The sequence below is a fragment of the Talpa europaea genome (assembly GCF_964194135.1).
Source record: "Talpa europaea genome assembly, chromosome: 1".
Classification (NCBI taxonomy): Eukaryota; Metazoa; Chordata; class Mammalia; order Eulipotyphla; family Talpidae; genus Talpa; species Talpa europaea.
The window spans coordinates 4,746,301-4,763,000 of record NC_140073.1 but is presented as its reverse complement, the minus strand read 5'-3'; the positions used below and the strand labels follow the sequence as shown (position 1 = coordinate 4,763,000).

Sequence of the window (16,700 nt, the reverse complement as noted above, 5' to 3'; positions counted from 1 at the left end):
CCTGGGCTTGGGGTTTCCCAGTCCTGCCTGGGAAACAAGAGTTTGAACCCTGGCCTGGATTAGGAGTAGGTTTAGGGGGGGACTGCTGCACAGTGGGGGGGGCGCGGCAGCACCCCCTCCTGTTCTCCTCCCCGCAGCCGAGCTTCTGAGCAGTGCGGTGCCGGGGTGAAGGCCTTTCCTGCGAGTGCGTGGGCATCGCTGTGCATGTGCACCAGTGGGGGAGACTGGGACACCCCTCCACGCTCTCAGCCAATGAAAGGTGGGCCTGGCCCCTAATGTGTAGCCCAGAGTTGGGCAGGGGTTTCTGAATGGGACGGTGTGTGCGCGTGCGCGCGCCTGCACACACACACACACACACACACACACACACCATCCCTCCCCCTTGCTCACTCCAGGACCCCCGGTTTCCATTGCAGGGTCTGCGATCAGCACCAGCCCCGGGACTTGGTGCTTCCTTAGCCAGAGTAAAACACACAAGAACCCACATGGAAGAACACACACTCAGCCATGAACGCATGCGTGGCCCAAGGGGGCACACGCACAGCCACAGACACCTGTCCTGTGCACACAGGCGTTCCCAGAGGGGCACACGGGGACACTTGTAGAAATGACTCGCCACATGGAGACACCCACAGGAAGCACATGCTTGCTCAAGACACACACACACTTGTGTCCACGCTACCTTCACACGTGGAGACAAAGGCGTGCCCAGGCAAACAGGTGCAGAGGACCTGCCCCCACCCGGCCCTTTGAGAAACCTCGCACAGGGTGGGCAACTAGAGACACACGAGAGGACACCCCCTCACCAGAGGTCTCCCTCCCCGGCCTGGGAAGGGGTGAGCGGGTGGCCCAGGCTGCAGGGGGTGTTTCCTTGGGTTCTAGAAGAGAGGTCCTGAGACAGGTCCCAGGTTTGGGGCCCACTTTGACCTTGGAGAGACCCTCAGACTGGCCCTGCCAAGGCCACAGAGGAGCCAGAATATGGGAACTGCTGAGTCAGGGCCTGTGGGTGTGAAATCGCCTCTCGGAGCCCACAGCCCACTGCCCCCCCAGCCCCCACTGCTCCTCTCCCTGCGGGCACACGCACACACACATAGACTTGTCCATCCAGGTACCCAGGGAGCAGATGGACAGACAGACAGGTGCAGTGACTCACAGAGACCCTCTCAGACCCTTATAGATGAGCAGGGGTGAGGTAGAGGCAGGGGAGGGAAGAGAGGAGTGCGAGTGAACACTTCTCTCCTGTGCCCGCCCCACTCCCTGGGCCACCTTTGCCCATCAAGGGCAGGAAAGGTCACCTGGCAGCTATTGCACTTCCCCGCCCCTCCCTCAAGCCTCAGGGCTCTCCCCCCAGGTCCAGGTTCATCTTTTCATGGCCCCCTCCCCAGGCCCCACCCAAAGTGGCCCTTCTCCCACGCAGCCCAGCAGGGCCACACTGTGCGGAGGACACGCGGCAAATACACACAAACAACAAATTCACACATGCAACCATGCAAGACTGACACACATCACTCGGGGCCGAGCGGACCCTGGCACACACACGCACACACGCACGCGTGCGCGCACACACACTGGGTAGCGTCCAGGCTGGAATTGGGGGAGGGGGAGCTGGGGGGCTGGGAGGAGGGCCGACCAGGCTGCAGGGATGGAGGCAGCGCGGGAGGCAGGCGGGTGGCGTAGGGAGCTAGCTGCTCTTCACAACACAATCGCCGTCTGTTGTTATAGCAACTCAGCCCCCAAATCGTGAAACGGATATTACAGCCTCCAGAGGGGGAAGGGCAGGAGGGGGCTGAGGATAGGAGAAGGGCCAGAACTGGGGGCCCATTAGGTCGGGGGGGGGCCTAGCAGGAAGCAGGGCTGCTGCTGAGAAGTCACAGGGTGAAAGGACAGGTGACCCCACATTGAGTAGGCCAGGGGGAGCAGGGTCCCCCTGGGAGAGATGGGCTTAGGGTCTGGGAACCCTGAGGGAGGGGGCTGAGGCCACTGCCAGATCCACAGATTATTTTGCTTTGCAGGTAGGTGCTGGGATGCTCAGGTTTCACGCTGGGACAGTCCTACAATTGCTTTGGGGCACAACCCAGCTGTGGGGGGAATGCTGGAGGTAGCTCCCACTCTCAGGGCTGCTGTAAGGAGTCTTCAAACCCCAGGAGGGGCTTGATCCAACTTCAAAACCTTTAGAAGACCCCCAGCCCACCCTTTCAAACCTTAGAAGTGGCCTTAGCCTCCATTAGAAAGCTGTGACCCCCAAAACCTTTGTGTTGCAAACACAGGAGGGAAGAGCCGGGTTGGGAGAGGCCAGCCGGAGGCTGAGAGCAGGATCAATATACATTTCCTCTGGAAGTCACTGTCCTTCCAGCTGGCAGAACGCCCTAAGAGTGTGGCCCCCACCCAGAGGTACCCAAGACCAGCGGGAGCTCAGGCTGTCCTGGCCCCTGCGCCCTTCCCCCACTGCCAGCACTTTCCTGCCCCCCCCCCCCATTCTCAGCAGAGAGTTCCTCATCGCTGGCTGTGCTCAAGCAGGGACTGAGAGGCCACCTGTCACGCAAGGCTTTTCACTGAGGCCTGAAGGCGAAGAGCCCAGCGATTCTGGGTGCAAAGACATGCTAGTGTCAACTTCAGACCCCCAAGATTCTGGACACATCCCTAGAGTCATGTTCCAAGGCTTTCTGGTTCTAAGGCTGTTTCTCCCAAGATTGCAGTCCCCCCCGTGATTCCGACACATGAGATCCCAGACCCCCCAAGATTGTGACTACAAAGTTCTAGACTCCAAGATTCTAGGCCCTGCACCAGCTCCCCTCTCCCGAGGACTCGAGGCTCTATGGTCCAGGGTTCACGACACCGGCCTTTTATTTCCATCTGGAAAATACAAATATTCACAAGAATCTGTACAACCTTAGGGAGACCAGCCCTGCCCTGCCCTCAGCCGCATGCCACCCTCAACCCCACACCTGGCCCCAGCCTGCTGCCCCAGCACCCCAGCTCCCTGGTCTGGTCTGAGACTTTTCTCCAAGGCAGGCATGAGTGCTTGATCCAGTCACAGCTGGGAAGAGAAAAACAGAGATTGTGAGGAAGACCCACCCCCCCAAGTCGGAGTCGACCTGCCCAGGGCCATCTGGCCAGAGGACCCACTTCCCAGACCCCAGAGGACCCACTTCCCAGACCCCAGATCACCAGCCCTCTGTGTGTGTGTGGGGGGGGGGGTGCCTAGCTCAAGCTGAGCAAGGACTCACCATCAATTACAAGTGGATGTCGAACACTCCATCCTCCACCGTCTGTACCTCCTCCTCTCGGATCTCTATGGGGGGCGGGGGTCACCAGACCAACTCCTGGGTCCATGTGTTCTTGACAGACCCCCCCAGGAGGCACCCCACCCCATCCCGGAAGCAGAGCCATCCACCAAAAATCAATCCACTGAATGACCAAACGGCCCAGCTTTTGAGGCTCATTCTTCGTTTTTATTTTGCCGCAGCTTTTTTGCAGCCACGGATTTGTCAGTGCAGTTTGCTTAGATGTCAATTTTGTGTGTATTTCACAGTTTAGACCCCAGCACTTCTGGGAGGCTTGATGCAAATGGTTTTATCTTTTCTGTATTTGAGGACTTACATGTGTGCCTGTCTGTTTTTGAGGATTTATGCCAATCCAAACCTTTGTGGTCACTGCATTGGACCCCGGTTTAACATAGTCATTCAGTCTGTTCTCAGCAAAATAATCACTTGGCAAATTGTCATTCAGCAAACTGACCTAAAACCACTGCAGAACCCAAGAGAGCCACGGGAGACTTGGGGGCCAAGGAATTTTTCTTAGAGCAGCCTCCAAAGCAGTCAAATAGGATAATGCAGACAAGTGGCTCACATAACTCCCTCTCCAATCCACTGTCAATCCCCCTAACAAAATAAGAGTCTACTGAAATCGTGAACCTTTCTTCATTTTATTCTTTTTTATATATCAGTCTCTTTCTTCCTCAACTTCAAAAGGTCAAGGTCTCTGGCCACATTCTTGCCCCTTACCTGACCATCCCTTCTTTGTCACTCCACCAAAATAAAAGAATTTCAAACTGTGAAATGACTTCTATTCTGAATAAGTTAATACTTTGCCACAAAGGCCCTTCCCCATCCTTCCACAGTCCAGTATAGAATGAGAACTCCTCCCTCTTACCTGGAGGCCGGGAGCCTCGCCTGCCTGGACGGGGCAGGGAGAAACTGAAGGCTCGATGATGGTGGGAGTGTGTGGGTGAGGGTGAGGGTGCAGAACCCTCCAGGCTCACACTCTGGGCTCGGCGGCGGCACTCGACTGACAGGCGGTCCTTGCACTGCTTGTGGCAATTCACACCACAGGCTGGTGGGGTCAGAGGGGAAGCCAGCCAAGGTCATCGGTCAGAACACCACATCCCCTTCTCCAGGTCTACACCTCTCCCCAGGTTCCTTAGCTCCTGAGCAGTTGCCCCACCAAAATAAGAGTATCCTGCTGATGTGCTCTTTCCATCCTACTTGCCTATATATGCCCTCTCCAAAGCTCTCTGTGCCTGACCAGCTGCGTCACCCAAACAAAAGTCCTGTTAAAGGCTCCTCATCATGCCTGTCTGCAAGGTACTTCACTCTTTCACAAATGTCCCACCAAGATAAGGGTCCCACCCAGACAGTATCTCGGGGCCTGGGTGGGGAGGGAAGGCCTGGGGAGGGGCATGAAACCTCAGTGGTCCTACCATTCCATCTCTCCATCTCACCTCGGCATTTGAGGCCCTGCTTGTAGATGCCCAGGATCTGAAATAAAGGAGGGTCCGTACTAGGGGGAGGGACTTAGAGGCAGAGACTCAACTTCTTCCGTCTCAAGGGCAGGGACTGTGAGTGACCCTCTCTGTGGCCTCAAGGTCCCTCCAGGTTAGAGCAGAACAGCAGAGGAGGCAGGTGCAACAAAGGTTGGCCAGCGAGGGCTCTGGCTGGGGTGGGGCCGGCAGGTGGGCGGGTGTGGTGGGCGGGGTCTATAGGGCCGGCGGGCGGGGCCAGGGCTGGGGTGTGGCTTGGGGAGCTCACCAGGGCCTTGCAGTGGCGGCAGGCAACGGGGCGCAAGGAGTTGCTCTCGTGGAAGTTGTGTACGAAGCCCATGCGACCGCCCAGCACGGAGCTGGAGCGCAGGAAGTAGGAGACCATCTCCTCCCTGCTGATGCAACCATCCCTGCGGGGCAGGGCCGTCTCAGCGGGGAGGGGGCCTTCCACAACCATTCTACTGGGCAAACCCCCTCCCAAATAAAAGGCCACCCCAACTCCCAGCTGAATTGTGTCCGGAGCCCAGATGCAAGGAAGAGAAAGAGCACTAGGCTTGGAGTCAGGCGGATGTGGCAACTGCTACCAGCTATGGTTGATCTTGGGCAAGTCACTTTCCCTGGGTTTCCTCTCCTGAAAAATGGGGTCATACTTCCTGGGCGCTCACTTCCACCGAGTTAGGGTGTAAACTGTGCACTTTCCCATGGGATGATCATCAGCCTCCCTTTCCCAAAGTGAGCTCTGTGGAACCCCAGTCGGGAGGCCTGGGGATTAGATCTCTGATGCATCCCCCCCCACCCCCAGGTGAGCTCAGGGGAAGCAGCAGGTCTCCCTCTGCATTATCCTACCCAAAGGACACCTGGCTTGGGGGGCTTCCCGGGAACCTCTTTCTCTCCTATCAACACATTTTGGAGAAAGAGTGAGTATGTGCTGCGGAGACAGATTCAGCTCAAATCCCACCTCTCCTACTTCCTGGCCATGTGACCTCAGCTGGCTAATCTCCCTGTGCCTCAGTTTCCTCTTCCAGAGATGGAGATAAAGAGAAGGGATTTTGTGGGATTGAGAGAGTGACGATGAGGCATTTACCATAGCGTCTATGGGTTAATGGACAACCTGCAGGGAGTTATCTCCATAGGGTTGGCCCTTGTTGGAACCCCCATCATTGAATTTGGGGACCCATAACAATGCAAATGGTCTTTCCAATCAATGAGACAACCAGTCATTTAGGAAAAAAAATAATAAACTTAGAGTCCCTTCCCATGCTGGGCAGGAAATCCAGATTCCCACTAATGTGAATAATAAACGTATCAAAGTATCTGAAAGAGAATAATTTTGTCATCTTGAGGAAGGAGAGTCTTTCTACACATAACACAAAGGAAAAGACTGACATATTGAGCACACAACATTTTTTTTCAAATTTTATATGGAAAAAGACAACATAAATGACAGACTGGGAGAAAATATTTGCAAACACATTCAACAGCAAAGGGTTAATATCCATTAACAGCGATTCTAAAAAATCAATGAGAAAAAGACCAACAAACCCAGTGGGATAATGGACAAAGAATGTGAACAGGCAATTAACAGAAGACCTATCAGTGGCCAACAAACATATGAAAAGATCTGCCCCTGCTAGTATTAAAGAAATGCGGATTTAACCAAGACACCCTTTGCCAATTAGCCTGGCAAAATTGTAAAGCTTATTATAGCATCCAGCGTTGGCAAGGAAGCCAGGAAATGGGCCCTGGTACACACTGCTGATGGGGGTGCAGGCTGGCACAACCTTGCCTGAGGTCACTTTGGCAGTCTCTCTCCTAATTTAGAATGTGCATATCTTTTGATCCAATTATCCCACTTCTAGGAATTTCTCCTACAGAAATAGTGGCCTGAGCGCATCGGCACAAAGCTGTTCCCAGCGGCCTGGCAGATATTAATAGCGGAAAACAGGAGGATGGCGGGGTAAATGACAGCCGAGCCACACGGCAGGCTACTCGCTTCTAACGAACGAGGAACGAGGTAGACCGCTGGTAGACCACAGGCAGCGGCCGGGGGAGAGGCCCTTAACAAAGGGTTAAGTGAAAAACAAAAGCAAGGCCGGGCGTGCAGACCCATCGAGGCAGTGCCAAAATGTTGTAAATTAAACACCAGAAACCAAACTGCTAGAAATACCTACTGCCTGGTTAAAGTATGTCCAAAGTGGCTTTAAATGCATTGGTGAGTTTGCAAGAAAGAGATGGAAACCCCCAAGTTTCAGCAACAAAGAGGGAGTTTAAAGCTGAGACAGTAAGGTGGGGGTTGGACACAGCAGTTACAGGGGATGGGGTGCTGGTCTCCCTCTTCTTAGTTGGGAGTTAGGTGCTGGGTCAAGGTCTGAGGTGTATGAGAGGTGGGGAGTTAAGGCTGGGCCCGCAGCATGAAGCTGAGGGTTCAGAGGTTTCCAAAGGCTGAACCCCATAAGTGGGGCCTGGAGAAAAAAAACACCCACCCACTGGAGAGCCAACCAGGAGCTGTGGCTCGACTGGGGGGCAGAGGGAGGGACAAAGCTACTACAACTCATGCCCCTGGCACAGCAAGATTTATACTCTAATCCTGTTTGTCCGTGAGACAGACACAGACGAGCAAAATCCTTCTCAATTTGCACATGCGTGGAAAAGGAGGAGGAAGGATGCTCGCGTGCCCACCCGCCAGCAGCGCTGCTAAGTGCCACTGACGAAACCTCTCTGGGCGGCAAGGAAGGAAGGGGCTTTTCACAACCTGATACACTTTGTTCACTGTAAACCCAGTTTATTACCTGGATTTTTTTTGAACCACAGATCTTTGTCACATGGAAAAAAGCCAGAATTTTGAAATCTAGCCAACATTTAAAAAACACATCAACCTGGGATGGAAGGACAATGTTGACTGGAATTTGTCCGCTCAGCAAAACAGGGGTCTGCTGGGGTGGCAGGGGGCTCATTTAACCTACTTTCCAGAGCCAGCTGTTTGTCCCAGTCGTCAGCATGTGAACTGTTGATAAGCAAGTGGGTGTTGCTCATTACGGGCCTTTCTTATCTAGTCATTAAAGCGGGCTGCCCAGGAGCTCCACTTGCCTACACTCGGCCAGCTGTGCACACCACAAATAAAACAGCCCTGATGTGGCCGCCGCGGCCCCCCACCCCCGCCCACTGCTTTGCAAGATTCAGGTGGAACCCCCCACCCGCCTCTGCCTGAATGAGTGAGCTGACCCTGAGCCTCCACGCAGGTGGTCACCCCCACCCCAGGCGCCCACCCCCCATCGGCAGCCCCCTCAGCCGTGGTGCCTGGTTCAGAGGCCTCATCTCAGCCTTGCACTTGAGGGAACCAACGCTGAAAGGGAAGTGAGACTGCCTTCCCTCTCCCCAGCCCCCAGCCCTCCTCACTGGTTCTGGTCGAGGTCCCCAAAGGCGCTGAGGTAAGGGAAGTTCCCTCGGATGATCTGGAACTCTTCCTGAGAGATGTGGCCGTCCCCGTCGACATCAAAGTTCCGGAACACAGACTACAGAGAGGCCGGGGAGAAAAAGGGCTCATCGCCTGTCCTGCCCACATTCCCACCACCTCACCCCCCAGGCCCACCCCATGGCTGTGCCCGTGCACCCAAAGACTGGGTGCTGACCCTTGACTGTGGCCCTGCTGGAGGCCCCAGGGCAGAGCCTGGCCAAACCCACCTTCACAGGCCACTACGGGCCAGTGTCTCACCTCCACCATCTTCTCGATGTGCTCCACCATGACTGCTTGGTCCAATTTGGGTTTGGCCGCTGAGGTCCACTCCTCGAGCACTGGGGGACGAGGAGGTGGGGTGCAGCTTGTGGGGCTGGTGGGCTGTGGGAACAGGCAGGCCTGAGTGAGGGCCAGAGGAGAGGAAGCCCAGAGTCTAGCAAAGCAGTGAGGGGAGGCCCAGGGAGAAGGGAGGCTGGCCAACAAGCAGGACAGCTGAGGAAGCCTCCCACATTCCCTCACATCTGGGATTCTCAGGCTGGGCAGAAGAGGATGCAGAGGGGCGAGCTGGGACCCCTGGCCTCACCGAGGACTTGGAGCGCGGCTCCCGCTGCAGGGACAGCTGGTAGAGCTCATCCTCCGTCTGATACTGGTCCAGAGACACCTGGGACGCACGGGTATGACCTCACCCCCCTGGCCCGGCTGCTTCAGGAGCCCACAGCCCAGAGCCCAAGGTCAAGGATCCACCAAGGCCACAGCTCCGCTCCAAGCCCAGACCGGACGCTAGACTCGGGACAAAGCCTCAAACATGCCCACACAGCAGCTGGCGCACAGACCAGAACCCACAGCTTGGCCCCAAACCCTCACCCGACACTCTATCAAGATCCCAGCCAAGAGTCCAAGTCAGAACCAAGCCAAGAACTCTGAGATTCACCCCTAACCTGGAATCTGACCCAGTGTCCAGGCTCCACCTCAGACTTCAATGCTGCCTGGCCCCAGTCCAGGCCCTAGAAGCAGCAAAGAATTCACACCAAACCCAAACCTCAGCCCAGTCCTTGTCCAAATATGGACTAGAACCCAATTCCTATCCAAGGCCAAGCCCAGAACCTCAGAGCCTAGGAACCACACCTATACCCAGTGTCCAGAGCCCGACCCCAAACCTTGAACACAACTCATTACCAGGTCCTCAGCCCAGGCCCCAGGCCTTGCCTCAAGCCCACAGGCAGGCTCCATCCAGAGCCTGAACCCAGCTCAGTTCATTCCAAACCCTAGAGGCAAAGCTGGATCTCAGTTCCTCGATTAGAACGCCTGATAAACCCAGGACCAGGTGTGGGGGGTCACCTGGTAGCCAGCCCTCTAGCATGCCTGCCCCAGTCCCTCACCGTGAGCAGGCTCAGCAGGTCGGGGTTGGCCTGCACGGGCGGCCGGAGGCTGGTAACCATGGCCAGCTCCTCCAGGATGCAGAAGAGCTGCTTCATCTTGGCCCCATTAAGTCGAGTCCGAGCCGGGTCCAGCCAGTCAGGCAGGGCCAGCTGCAGGGCCACCAGGTCCTTGAGGTGCACGCCCAGGATGGGGAAGCGAAAGCCCACACAGGCTGCCAGCCTGCGTCGGTAGTTGCCATAGTTACCCGTGGCCGTCACTAGTTCTGTCAACCCTTCCCAGAGCTGCAGGTAAAGGGCAGAGAGTCACACGCACATCCTCAGCTCAACTCCCCAGCCCCTCAGCCCTGAGGGAGAGTCAGACAGGGCAGGGTGAGGGGTTAACATCCTCCCCCACCACCACCCCCACTGCCCATGGCTCCCCCAGCCTGAGGGTCAGAGTTCCTAAGTCTTGAGCTCAGGGGAACACCCACGGCCGAATACCACACCTCGGCACCAGGCCTGGGCACAGATTTCACCATCATTTAACAGGAGAAACTGAGGCTCGGCAGCAAAGCAGCACAGGACGACAGTCTAGAAGGAAGTTCTCAGCTGCACCATTTGTAACAACCCAAACAGGGAAAGCTCAAATGCCCATTAGGAGGGCAGACACGCAGCTGGGGGCAGATTTGTAATAAAATACTCAGTGGCAGCAAAACACAAGCAAGCAACGGCCCCACGCTACAAAACGAAAGAAGCCAGACTCTGAATCACGTCGATGGGTTCCATATGTACAAGGTTCAAAAATGGGCAACAACCCCCTCCAAAGGTTCTGGGGTGCTGCTCTACAGAGGAGCAAGGTTGTCGTCACAGAAATCAAGGCGTCACTCCCTCTGACCTTTGACAGGGAGGGAGCCCGCCACCCTAAGCTGGGGGGGTGCGCGGGGGGCGCTGGCAATATTCCATTGCTTGACCTGGTGCCGGTTACACGGGTGTTTTCTTAACAACTTAACCATGTACACGTTTTCTACATTTTCCTCTCTCTCTGTTTGTGAGTCGATATGTTAAAAAATAAGAAGAGGAAGAAAGCACAAGCTTTGGAGCTGGGCAGAGCCCACTGTCACTTCCACTGTGCAGCCCAGCACAAGCCTTTCACCCCGAGAGCCTCAGTTTCCTCATCTGTCAAACGAGGACAGGAATGCCCAGGCGAGGCCAAACAGGGCAGCCCCCCAGCCCTCGGCACCTTGACGGTCTCAGGGCTGACGTGGCTGTGGGTCTCCTTGAGGCGGGAGATAGAGCTGTGGCTCAGGCCCCCGACCACCGCCATGAGCGTGTTGAAGTTCTGGAGCTGCAGCAGCTTCTAGGGACACGGGGAGGAGGGAAGCAGCGAGTCACCACGTGGGCCCAGGATCTGGCCCGGCCTTTCCGGAGAGCAGGCAGCAGGTGAGTGGAAAGGGAGGACAGGCGGGGTGGGGCCGGGGGGAGGTGGGGGGCACCTCTGCCACGTGGACGAAGTGTGTGATGACCAGGGCCCGCTGCGGGGCGGTGGGCTTGCTGAGGATCATGAGCTGCACCCACTGGGAGACGCTGTTGAAGAGGGCAATGAAGCGCTCCAGGACCGGGTTGTCCACGGTGCAGCCATGGGTGACGAAACTGTGATAGTCCTGGAACTGGGGGAGGAGTGGCCTCAGGCCCCACGGCCCCTCCCCTCGGCCTCAGGCCAGGACCCCTGACCCATCCTGGGACCCTGTGTCTCCCCAGGGACCCTGTTCCTCCTGGCCCCCCGCCCCCACTGCCCTGCACCGGAGCCCAGGCCCTCCGCCCGCACCAGGATCTTGCAGAAGGAGCGGTACTCCAAGAAGGTGAGATGCTCCGCCAGCTCCAGGGGCTCCAGGTGGTCAAACAACAGGGACATCTTGCGCTTCTTCTGTTCCACGGGGTTCCGCTGGGTCACCTGCCGCTTCCACTTGTAGGTGGGGCTGGGGGGGGGCGGGGGTAGTGAGCCCCTGGTGGGAGAGGCCCCATCCCTCAGGCCCCACACCAGCACACGTCCCACTCCACCTGAGGACCTGAGCAACGAGGCCCTGATGTCCCCGCTGCCACCCCTGCAGCCGCCCCTCATCAGGCCTCAACACACACAGCGGAAGAGGGACCCTGGGCCAGGCACTGTGGTGGGGGCGGGGGGGGGGACAGAGATGAGCAAGACACAGTTCCTGCCCTCGAGGGGCTCACAGCCTACTGAGGGAGACAGACACACATGCGAACCATCACAGGACAGGGCTGCTGAGCAGAGCGCTTGGCCCAGGGCTCCGCACAAAGTGAGGGAACAAACGGGACAGGGAACTGCCCACGAAAGTCCTGAGCCCATGGACACCCCACACTGAGCTGTTTAGACAACACGAGGAGGAGGAAGCCGGACAATATGAGCAGAGCGAGGTGGTGGAAAGATGCAGGGGCCTGGGGATGGCAAGAGGGCCTGGGCCGCAGGGCCAGGGAGTGGGATGGCGTGGGCTGGGGAGGATGGCACAGGCAGGCGGAAGAGCCGGAGACGCTGAGAGGCATCTGTCCCCAACTGAGGCATTTTGAAGGCGACAGGGAGTCCCAGGAGGTGTTTAAGCAAGAGAGTGACATGACCCTCACTCAGTCAATTCCATAAACATTTATTAAGCGCAGGTGGTAGAGGACGCTGAGTGCCCCCCAGCCCCGCGAGGCCCCCCACGCACACGCTCTCGATGTCGATGAGGCTGCTGTGCCGCCGGTTCCCTTCTTGGTCCAGCAGCGCCTTCAGCTCCTTGATCTGCTCCGCCAGCTCCGGGTTCAAGTCAAACTCCGCTGGGAATGCTGAGATCCAGTACCTGGGGGCGGAGCGCAGTCACCCGAGGGGCCCTCCCGCACCATCCCCTGGGACTGCGGTCCCCCCATTTTGGGGAAAAGGGTGGGTGGGAAAGAGTCTCAAACCTAGGTTCCTCCTCCCCGGGGCGCTTTCCTTCCCCACCCACACTGGGGGGATCAAGATCCCAGGCAGGAGTCGGCCTGCGGCAGCACCCCCGCGCCATCCACTCCCACAACCCGCTCTTTCCACTCTCAGGGACGTCTGAAGCCCGAGAACAGGGAAGTCAGGAGGGGACAGAGCCCCCAGGAGACTCACCTGACCAGGTGGCATGTTTTCACCTGCAGCGAACTGGAGTGGTCCTTGCGGGATTGTTGGTAGGTGAAGGAGAGTTAAGGAGAACCCGGGCAGGGTCTCATTTTCCAAAGGGAGGCGCGGGTGGGGCCCCAGTTCAGGTGGGAGGCTGAGGGCGGGGCCTGTTTCTGGGGGAGCTGCTGGGGCGGGGCCCAAGGCTGGGGTCCGGGCAGCTTGGGGCGAGGGCTTGGGCGGGAAGGGGCTGGGTTCGAGGGGAGGCCGCGGGCAGGGCCTGTGTCCTGGGAGAGAGGCCAGAGGTCAGGCCAGAGCCGCCAGCAGGGGCAGGTCCCAGCCCGGGGGCGGCGAGCGAGGCCTCAGCCGCGAGGCGTCGGGGCGGGGCCCAGGCCCGGGCGGGAGTCGGGCGGCTCCCGAGCTGAAGCCTGCGGCGCGGGAGGTGCCCACGGCCGGGGCGCGAAGCCCCTTCTCCGCCTGGGCCTGGGCGGGGGAGTCGCTCCCGGACTCGGGTACCGGGCCCGGGCGAGGCCCGCGAAGGATATATGTGGAGCAGCTTCGCGGCCAGCTGAGAGGAGGGGATGTACCAGGGGTGCATCATGAGGAACATGCGCACCAGCTGCGGGTCCCGCACCTTCCCGGAGTCATCTAGCTCCGGGGGGTCGAGGAGAAGCCGGGTGACCGCAGGTCCTGCAGCCGCGGCCCCTAAACCTCCCCGGCCACGCGCGGGGCGTCTGCTCCCCAACCCTCCTGCCTTCGCAGGACCAGGAGGCGGGTGGAGAGGAAAGGTGGGGTGCGCGAGGGAAGGCGGGGGGGCCAAGGAGCTGCGGGAGGAGAGCGGCTCCGCGTCCGGAGGGGAACCAGCTGGGCGGAAGGAGCCTGGGTTCCCCGGGGTCAAGAATCCAGAGGTCATTTCCTGAGTGCTTGGGGGAGGGGGCACCCCTCCACCAGATAAGCTGCCCCCCATCAGCCGGAAACAGCTCCCAGGCCGGAGACAGGGAGTTCCTCCGGATCCCCCGGGAGGGAGATAGCGCTCCTCGCGCCCCCGGGCCTGGGGACCCCTCCGGCCGCCCCGCGCGCTGGGGGAGGGGAACGCGCCGCTTTTCCGAAGCGCGCGGGCGCTGCCGCCCCGTGGAAGAGCAGCTCTCCCCGGGGGCTGCGGGAGGGGGACCTCGGGGGCCCGGCCGGGCCCGTCCCGGGAGGGGGCGCGGGGGCAGACGCGCGTGCCCCCCGCCACTCACCGAAAGCCTCGATGCAGCCGCGAAGCAGCTCCTCCACCGTGCAGCCCTTGTCCAGGTCCAGGGTGCCCGCCATGGCGCGCGGGCAGGCTGGGCGGGCGGCGCCGCGAGCGCCTCCCGGGGCTCGAGCCGGACCCCTGGGCGCGAGAGGCAGCGCTGGGGCGCGGGCGCGGGCGGCGGAGCCGCCGGGGCAGGACCGGGCGGGGCGGGGCGGGCACGCCCCCTGCTGGGCAGGGGCGGAGTCGCCGCGGCGGCCGCTCCGGGGATAACGGTCCGGCCCGGCCCGGGTGGTGCAACCGCAGTTGGGAAACCGGCGGCCCGGAGGCTTCCGGCCCGCCCTCGGGGGCGCGGGGGGCGCGGCGGCTCCCCCGGATGGAGGCGAGCCGGAGCCGCAGGCCTGGCCGGTGCCCCAAGCCCCGCGGGCCCGCTTCTCGCGCCCCCCCAGACACCTGCAGCGCCCCGCAGCGCGGCGCCGCGCCCCCCGCCCCCTCCCTGCACAGCCTCCCTTCCCCCGCAGGGTTATTTTGGGAACCCAGAGCCTGAGGGGACCTCGGAGGAATTTCTCCCTGGGATGGGAGGGGGGACCCAGGCGTCCCGCCCGCAGCACCCCCTCCAGGGCTCCCGGGGAGGGAGGCGGAGCCGCGGGGCTGCGGGGGGGGCCCCAGGGGCCTGCCCTCGGGTAGGCGGGCCGTGGTGCGGAACATTCCCGGGGGGGGCGGCCCGCGGGGGCCCTGGGGCGTCAGCGGGGAGCCTGAGCCTGGGAGCGCCCCCACGCCGCCTCCTCCGCGAAGGCCCCAGGAAGGTCTCGGCCTCCGCGGGCCCGTCTCCCTCCCGGGCCGGCCCGGGCCCCCGCGCGGGCCTCCCTCGGCCGCGCACTCTGCGCCGTCCGGCCGCGCGCCGCGCCGGCCCGCCCCCTCGGCACACACAGCAGGGCTCAGAAGGGGGCGCTAGTGGCAGGGGGGGGGGAATGCCGGCGTGACCCCACAGCCGGTCCCGTCCCGGGTGGCGCCCGCAGCTCCAGGCGGGGACGCTCACTGCACCCCAGACCAGCGGCCCACGCTGTGCTGCAGGATGCCGCAGCCCGCGCACACGGCGCGGACAACCGCCTCTCACCCTCTCCACGGATGCCGCGGCACCGCGCGCCCCTCGCACCTGCAGCGAAGAGCCTCTGGCGCGCCCCCCGGCTCTCCACCCCCAGCGAGACCCGCCAGGGGGCGGGCCGCCGCCCCCCCCACCCCCCGCCAGCCCAGCCCCGAGCTCCCCGCTGCAGCTCGCTGACATCCGAACACGTGTGCACACACGCAAGACAGTGCACCTACACGCATGCACACCCCCACACATGCACACGCCCCCGTGGTGCGCACACGCCCCTGCCGCAGCCCGCCGCAGACAACTTCATCGGAGGGGCAGGGCGGCTCTGCGGCCCCAGCGCCGTCGCCCCCCGCCCGCAGGGCCTTCAGGGCCGGGTCCCGCCGAGAGGCCCCCGCCCCTACAGACCCCCCCCCGCTGAAAGGTGGGGTGGGGCGGGGGCGCCTCCACGGGGTTCTCTGGCGGACTTTCCCGTGGAGCCGTCCCGAGCCGCCCCCACCCGGCTCAGTGGCTGCCTCTCTGTGACCTTGAGAGCCACTTGGCCTCTGGGAGCCTCGATTTTCTCATCTGTCAAATGGGGGTGCCAGAGGAGGAGGGCTCGACGGAGACGCGGCCGGGAGAGCCAGCTCAGCCGCGATGCCGCCCCCCCCGCGGGCTGTCCGGGCGCCGGGCCCGCGACCTCGGCAGCTCACCCCACCCGCCCCGGCCCCGGCCCAGCTCCCCGCCCGCCCCCCGCCGCTCCGACCCCCCGCGCGGCGCTGGGCGCCCCGAGGGCCGGGCCCGCCGCCCGCCGCCCGCCGCCCGCCGCGCGCACTCACTCTCGGGACCCACGCGGCCGGAGCCCGCGCCCGCTCTGCCGGCGCCACCTCGCGCTCCCGCCCGCCGGCCTCGCTGCGGCTGCGGCTCCCGCTCCCGGGCGCGCTCCGCGCCGCAGCCCCCGCCCCGCCCCGCCCCGCCCCGCGCCCCCTCCCCGCCCGCCCGCCCGCCCGCCCCGCCCCGCCGCCGGCCGCGCCTCCCGGCTCCTCGCCCCGCGCGGCCCCCGCGGCGGCTCAGCCCCCCCCGCCGAGCCGGCCGCGGCGGGCGGCGCCCTGGGGTGCGCGGGGCGGCCCCGCGGGGCGGGGGGTCAAGCCGAGGGCCGCCCCGCCCGGCCCGCGCGCCCCCCGCCCGCCGGGCCGAGGAAGCCGGGAGGGGCAGGAAGCGGGCTGCGGGGGGAGGGGGCGCCCCGCCCGGCCCCCACGCCGGGTTCCTGTTTTCGAGGCAGGCGGTTCCCACGGGGCTGCCGCGGCGGGGGGCCGGCGCCCCTCGCGGCTCCGCCGGGCGGGCCCGGGCGGGGGGGCGGGGGGCGGCGATAAACGGGAGCGTCTCGGGGACAGGGGCCTGCGGGGGACGGGGACGCGGCTCCCCAGAGACGCCGCCCGAGGCCGGGGTGCGGGGCGAGCCCGGCTCCCCCCGCGGGGGCTGGGCCCGGGGCCGGGCTCCCCCGAGCCGGCGGGGGCGGCGGCGAGCGGCTCCGCGCAGGGACGCGGGCCCGGCCGGGCGGGGGGAGCCTGGGAGCGGCCGCCGCGGGCGGTTGGGGTCCCCCCGAGTCAGGCCTGGGGGGCCCAGTAACGATTTCCGGCCGTTTGCTCCAGACACACTCACTGTGAAACCGCCGCCCCCAAGCCCGCGC

At 62.3% G+C, this 16,700-nt stretch overlaps 1 protein-coding gene across 1 annotated transcript; it reads right to left on the bottom strand.

Moving 5' to 3' along the window:
• Nucleotides 1-2,898: 2,898 nt before the first annotated feature.
• Nucleotides 2,899-15,141, bottom strand: RASGRP2 (RAS guanyl releasing protein 2). Its single transcript, XM_084235797.1, has 17 exons — nt 15,095-15,141; nt 13,946-14,079; nt 13,250-13,352; nt 12,717-12,779; nt 12,292-12,423; nt 11,397-11,547; nt 11,065-11,238; nt 10,812-10,928; nt 9,593-9,874; nt 8,797-8,874; nt 8,472-8,594; nt 8,156-8,271; nt 5,028-5,169; nt 4,721-4,757; nt 4,153-4,332; nt 3,228-3,292; nt 2,899-3,037 (listed from the first exon to the last, which is right to left on the bottom strand). The coding sequence occupies exons 2-16, from the start codon at nt 14,016-14,018 to the stop codon at nt 3,234-3,236; spliced, it is 1,830 nt and encodes a 609-aa protein (XP_084091923.1). The 5' UTR covers nt 14,019-14,079; nt 15,095-15,141; the 3' UTR covers nt 2,899-3,037; nt 3,228-3,233.
• Between the last annotated feature and the right edge of the window lie 1,559 nt (nt 15,142-16,700).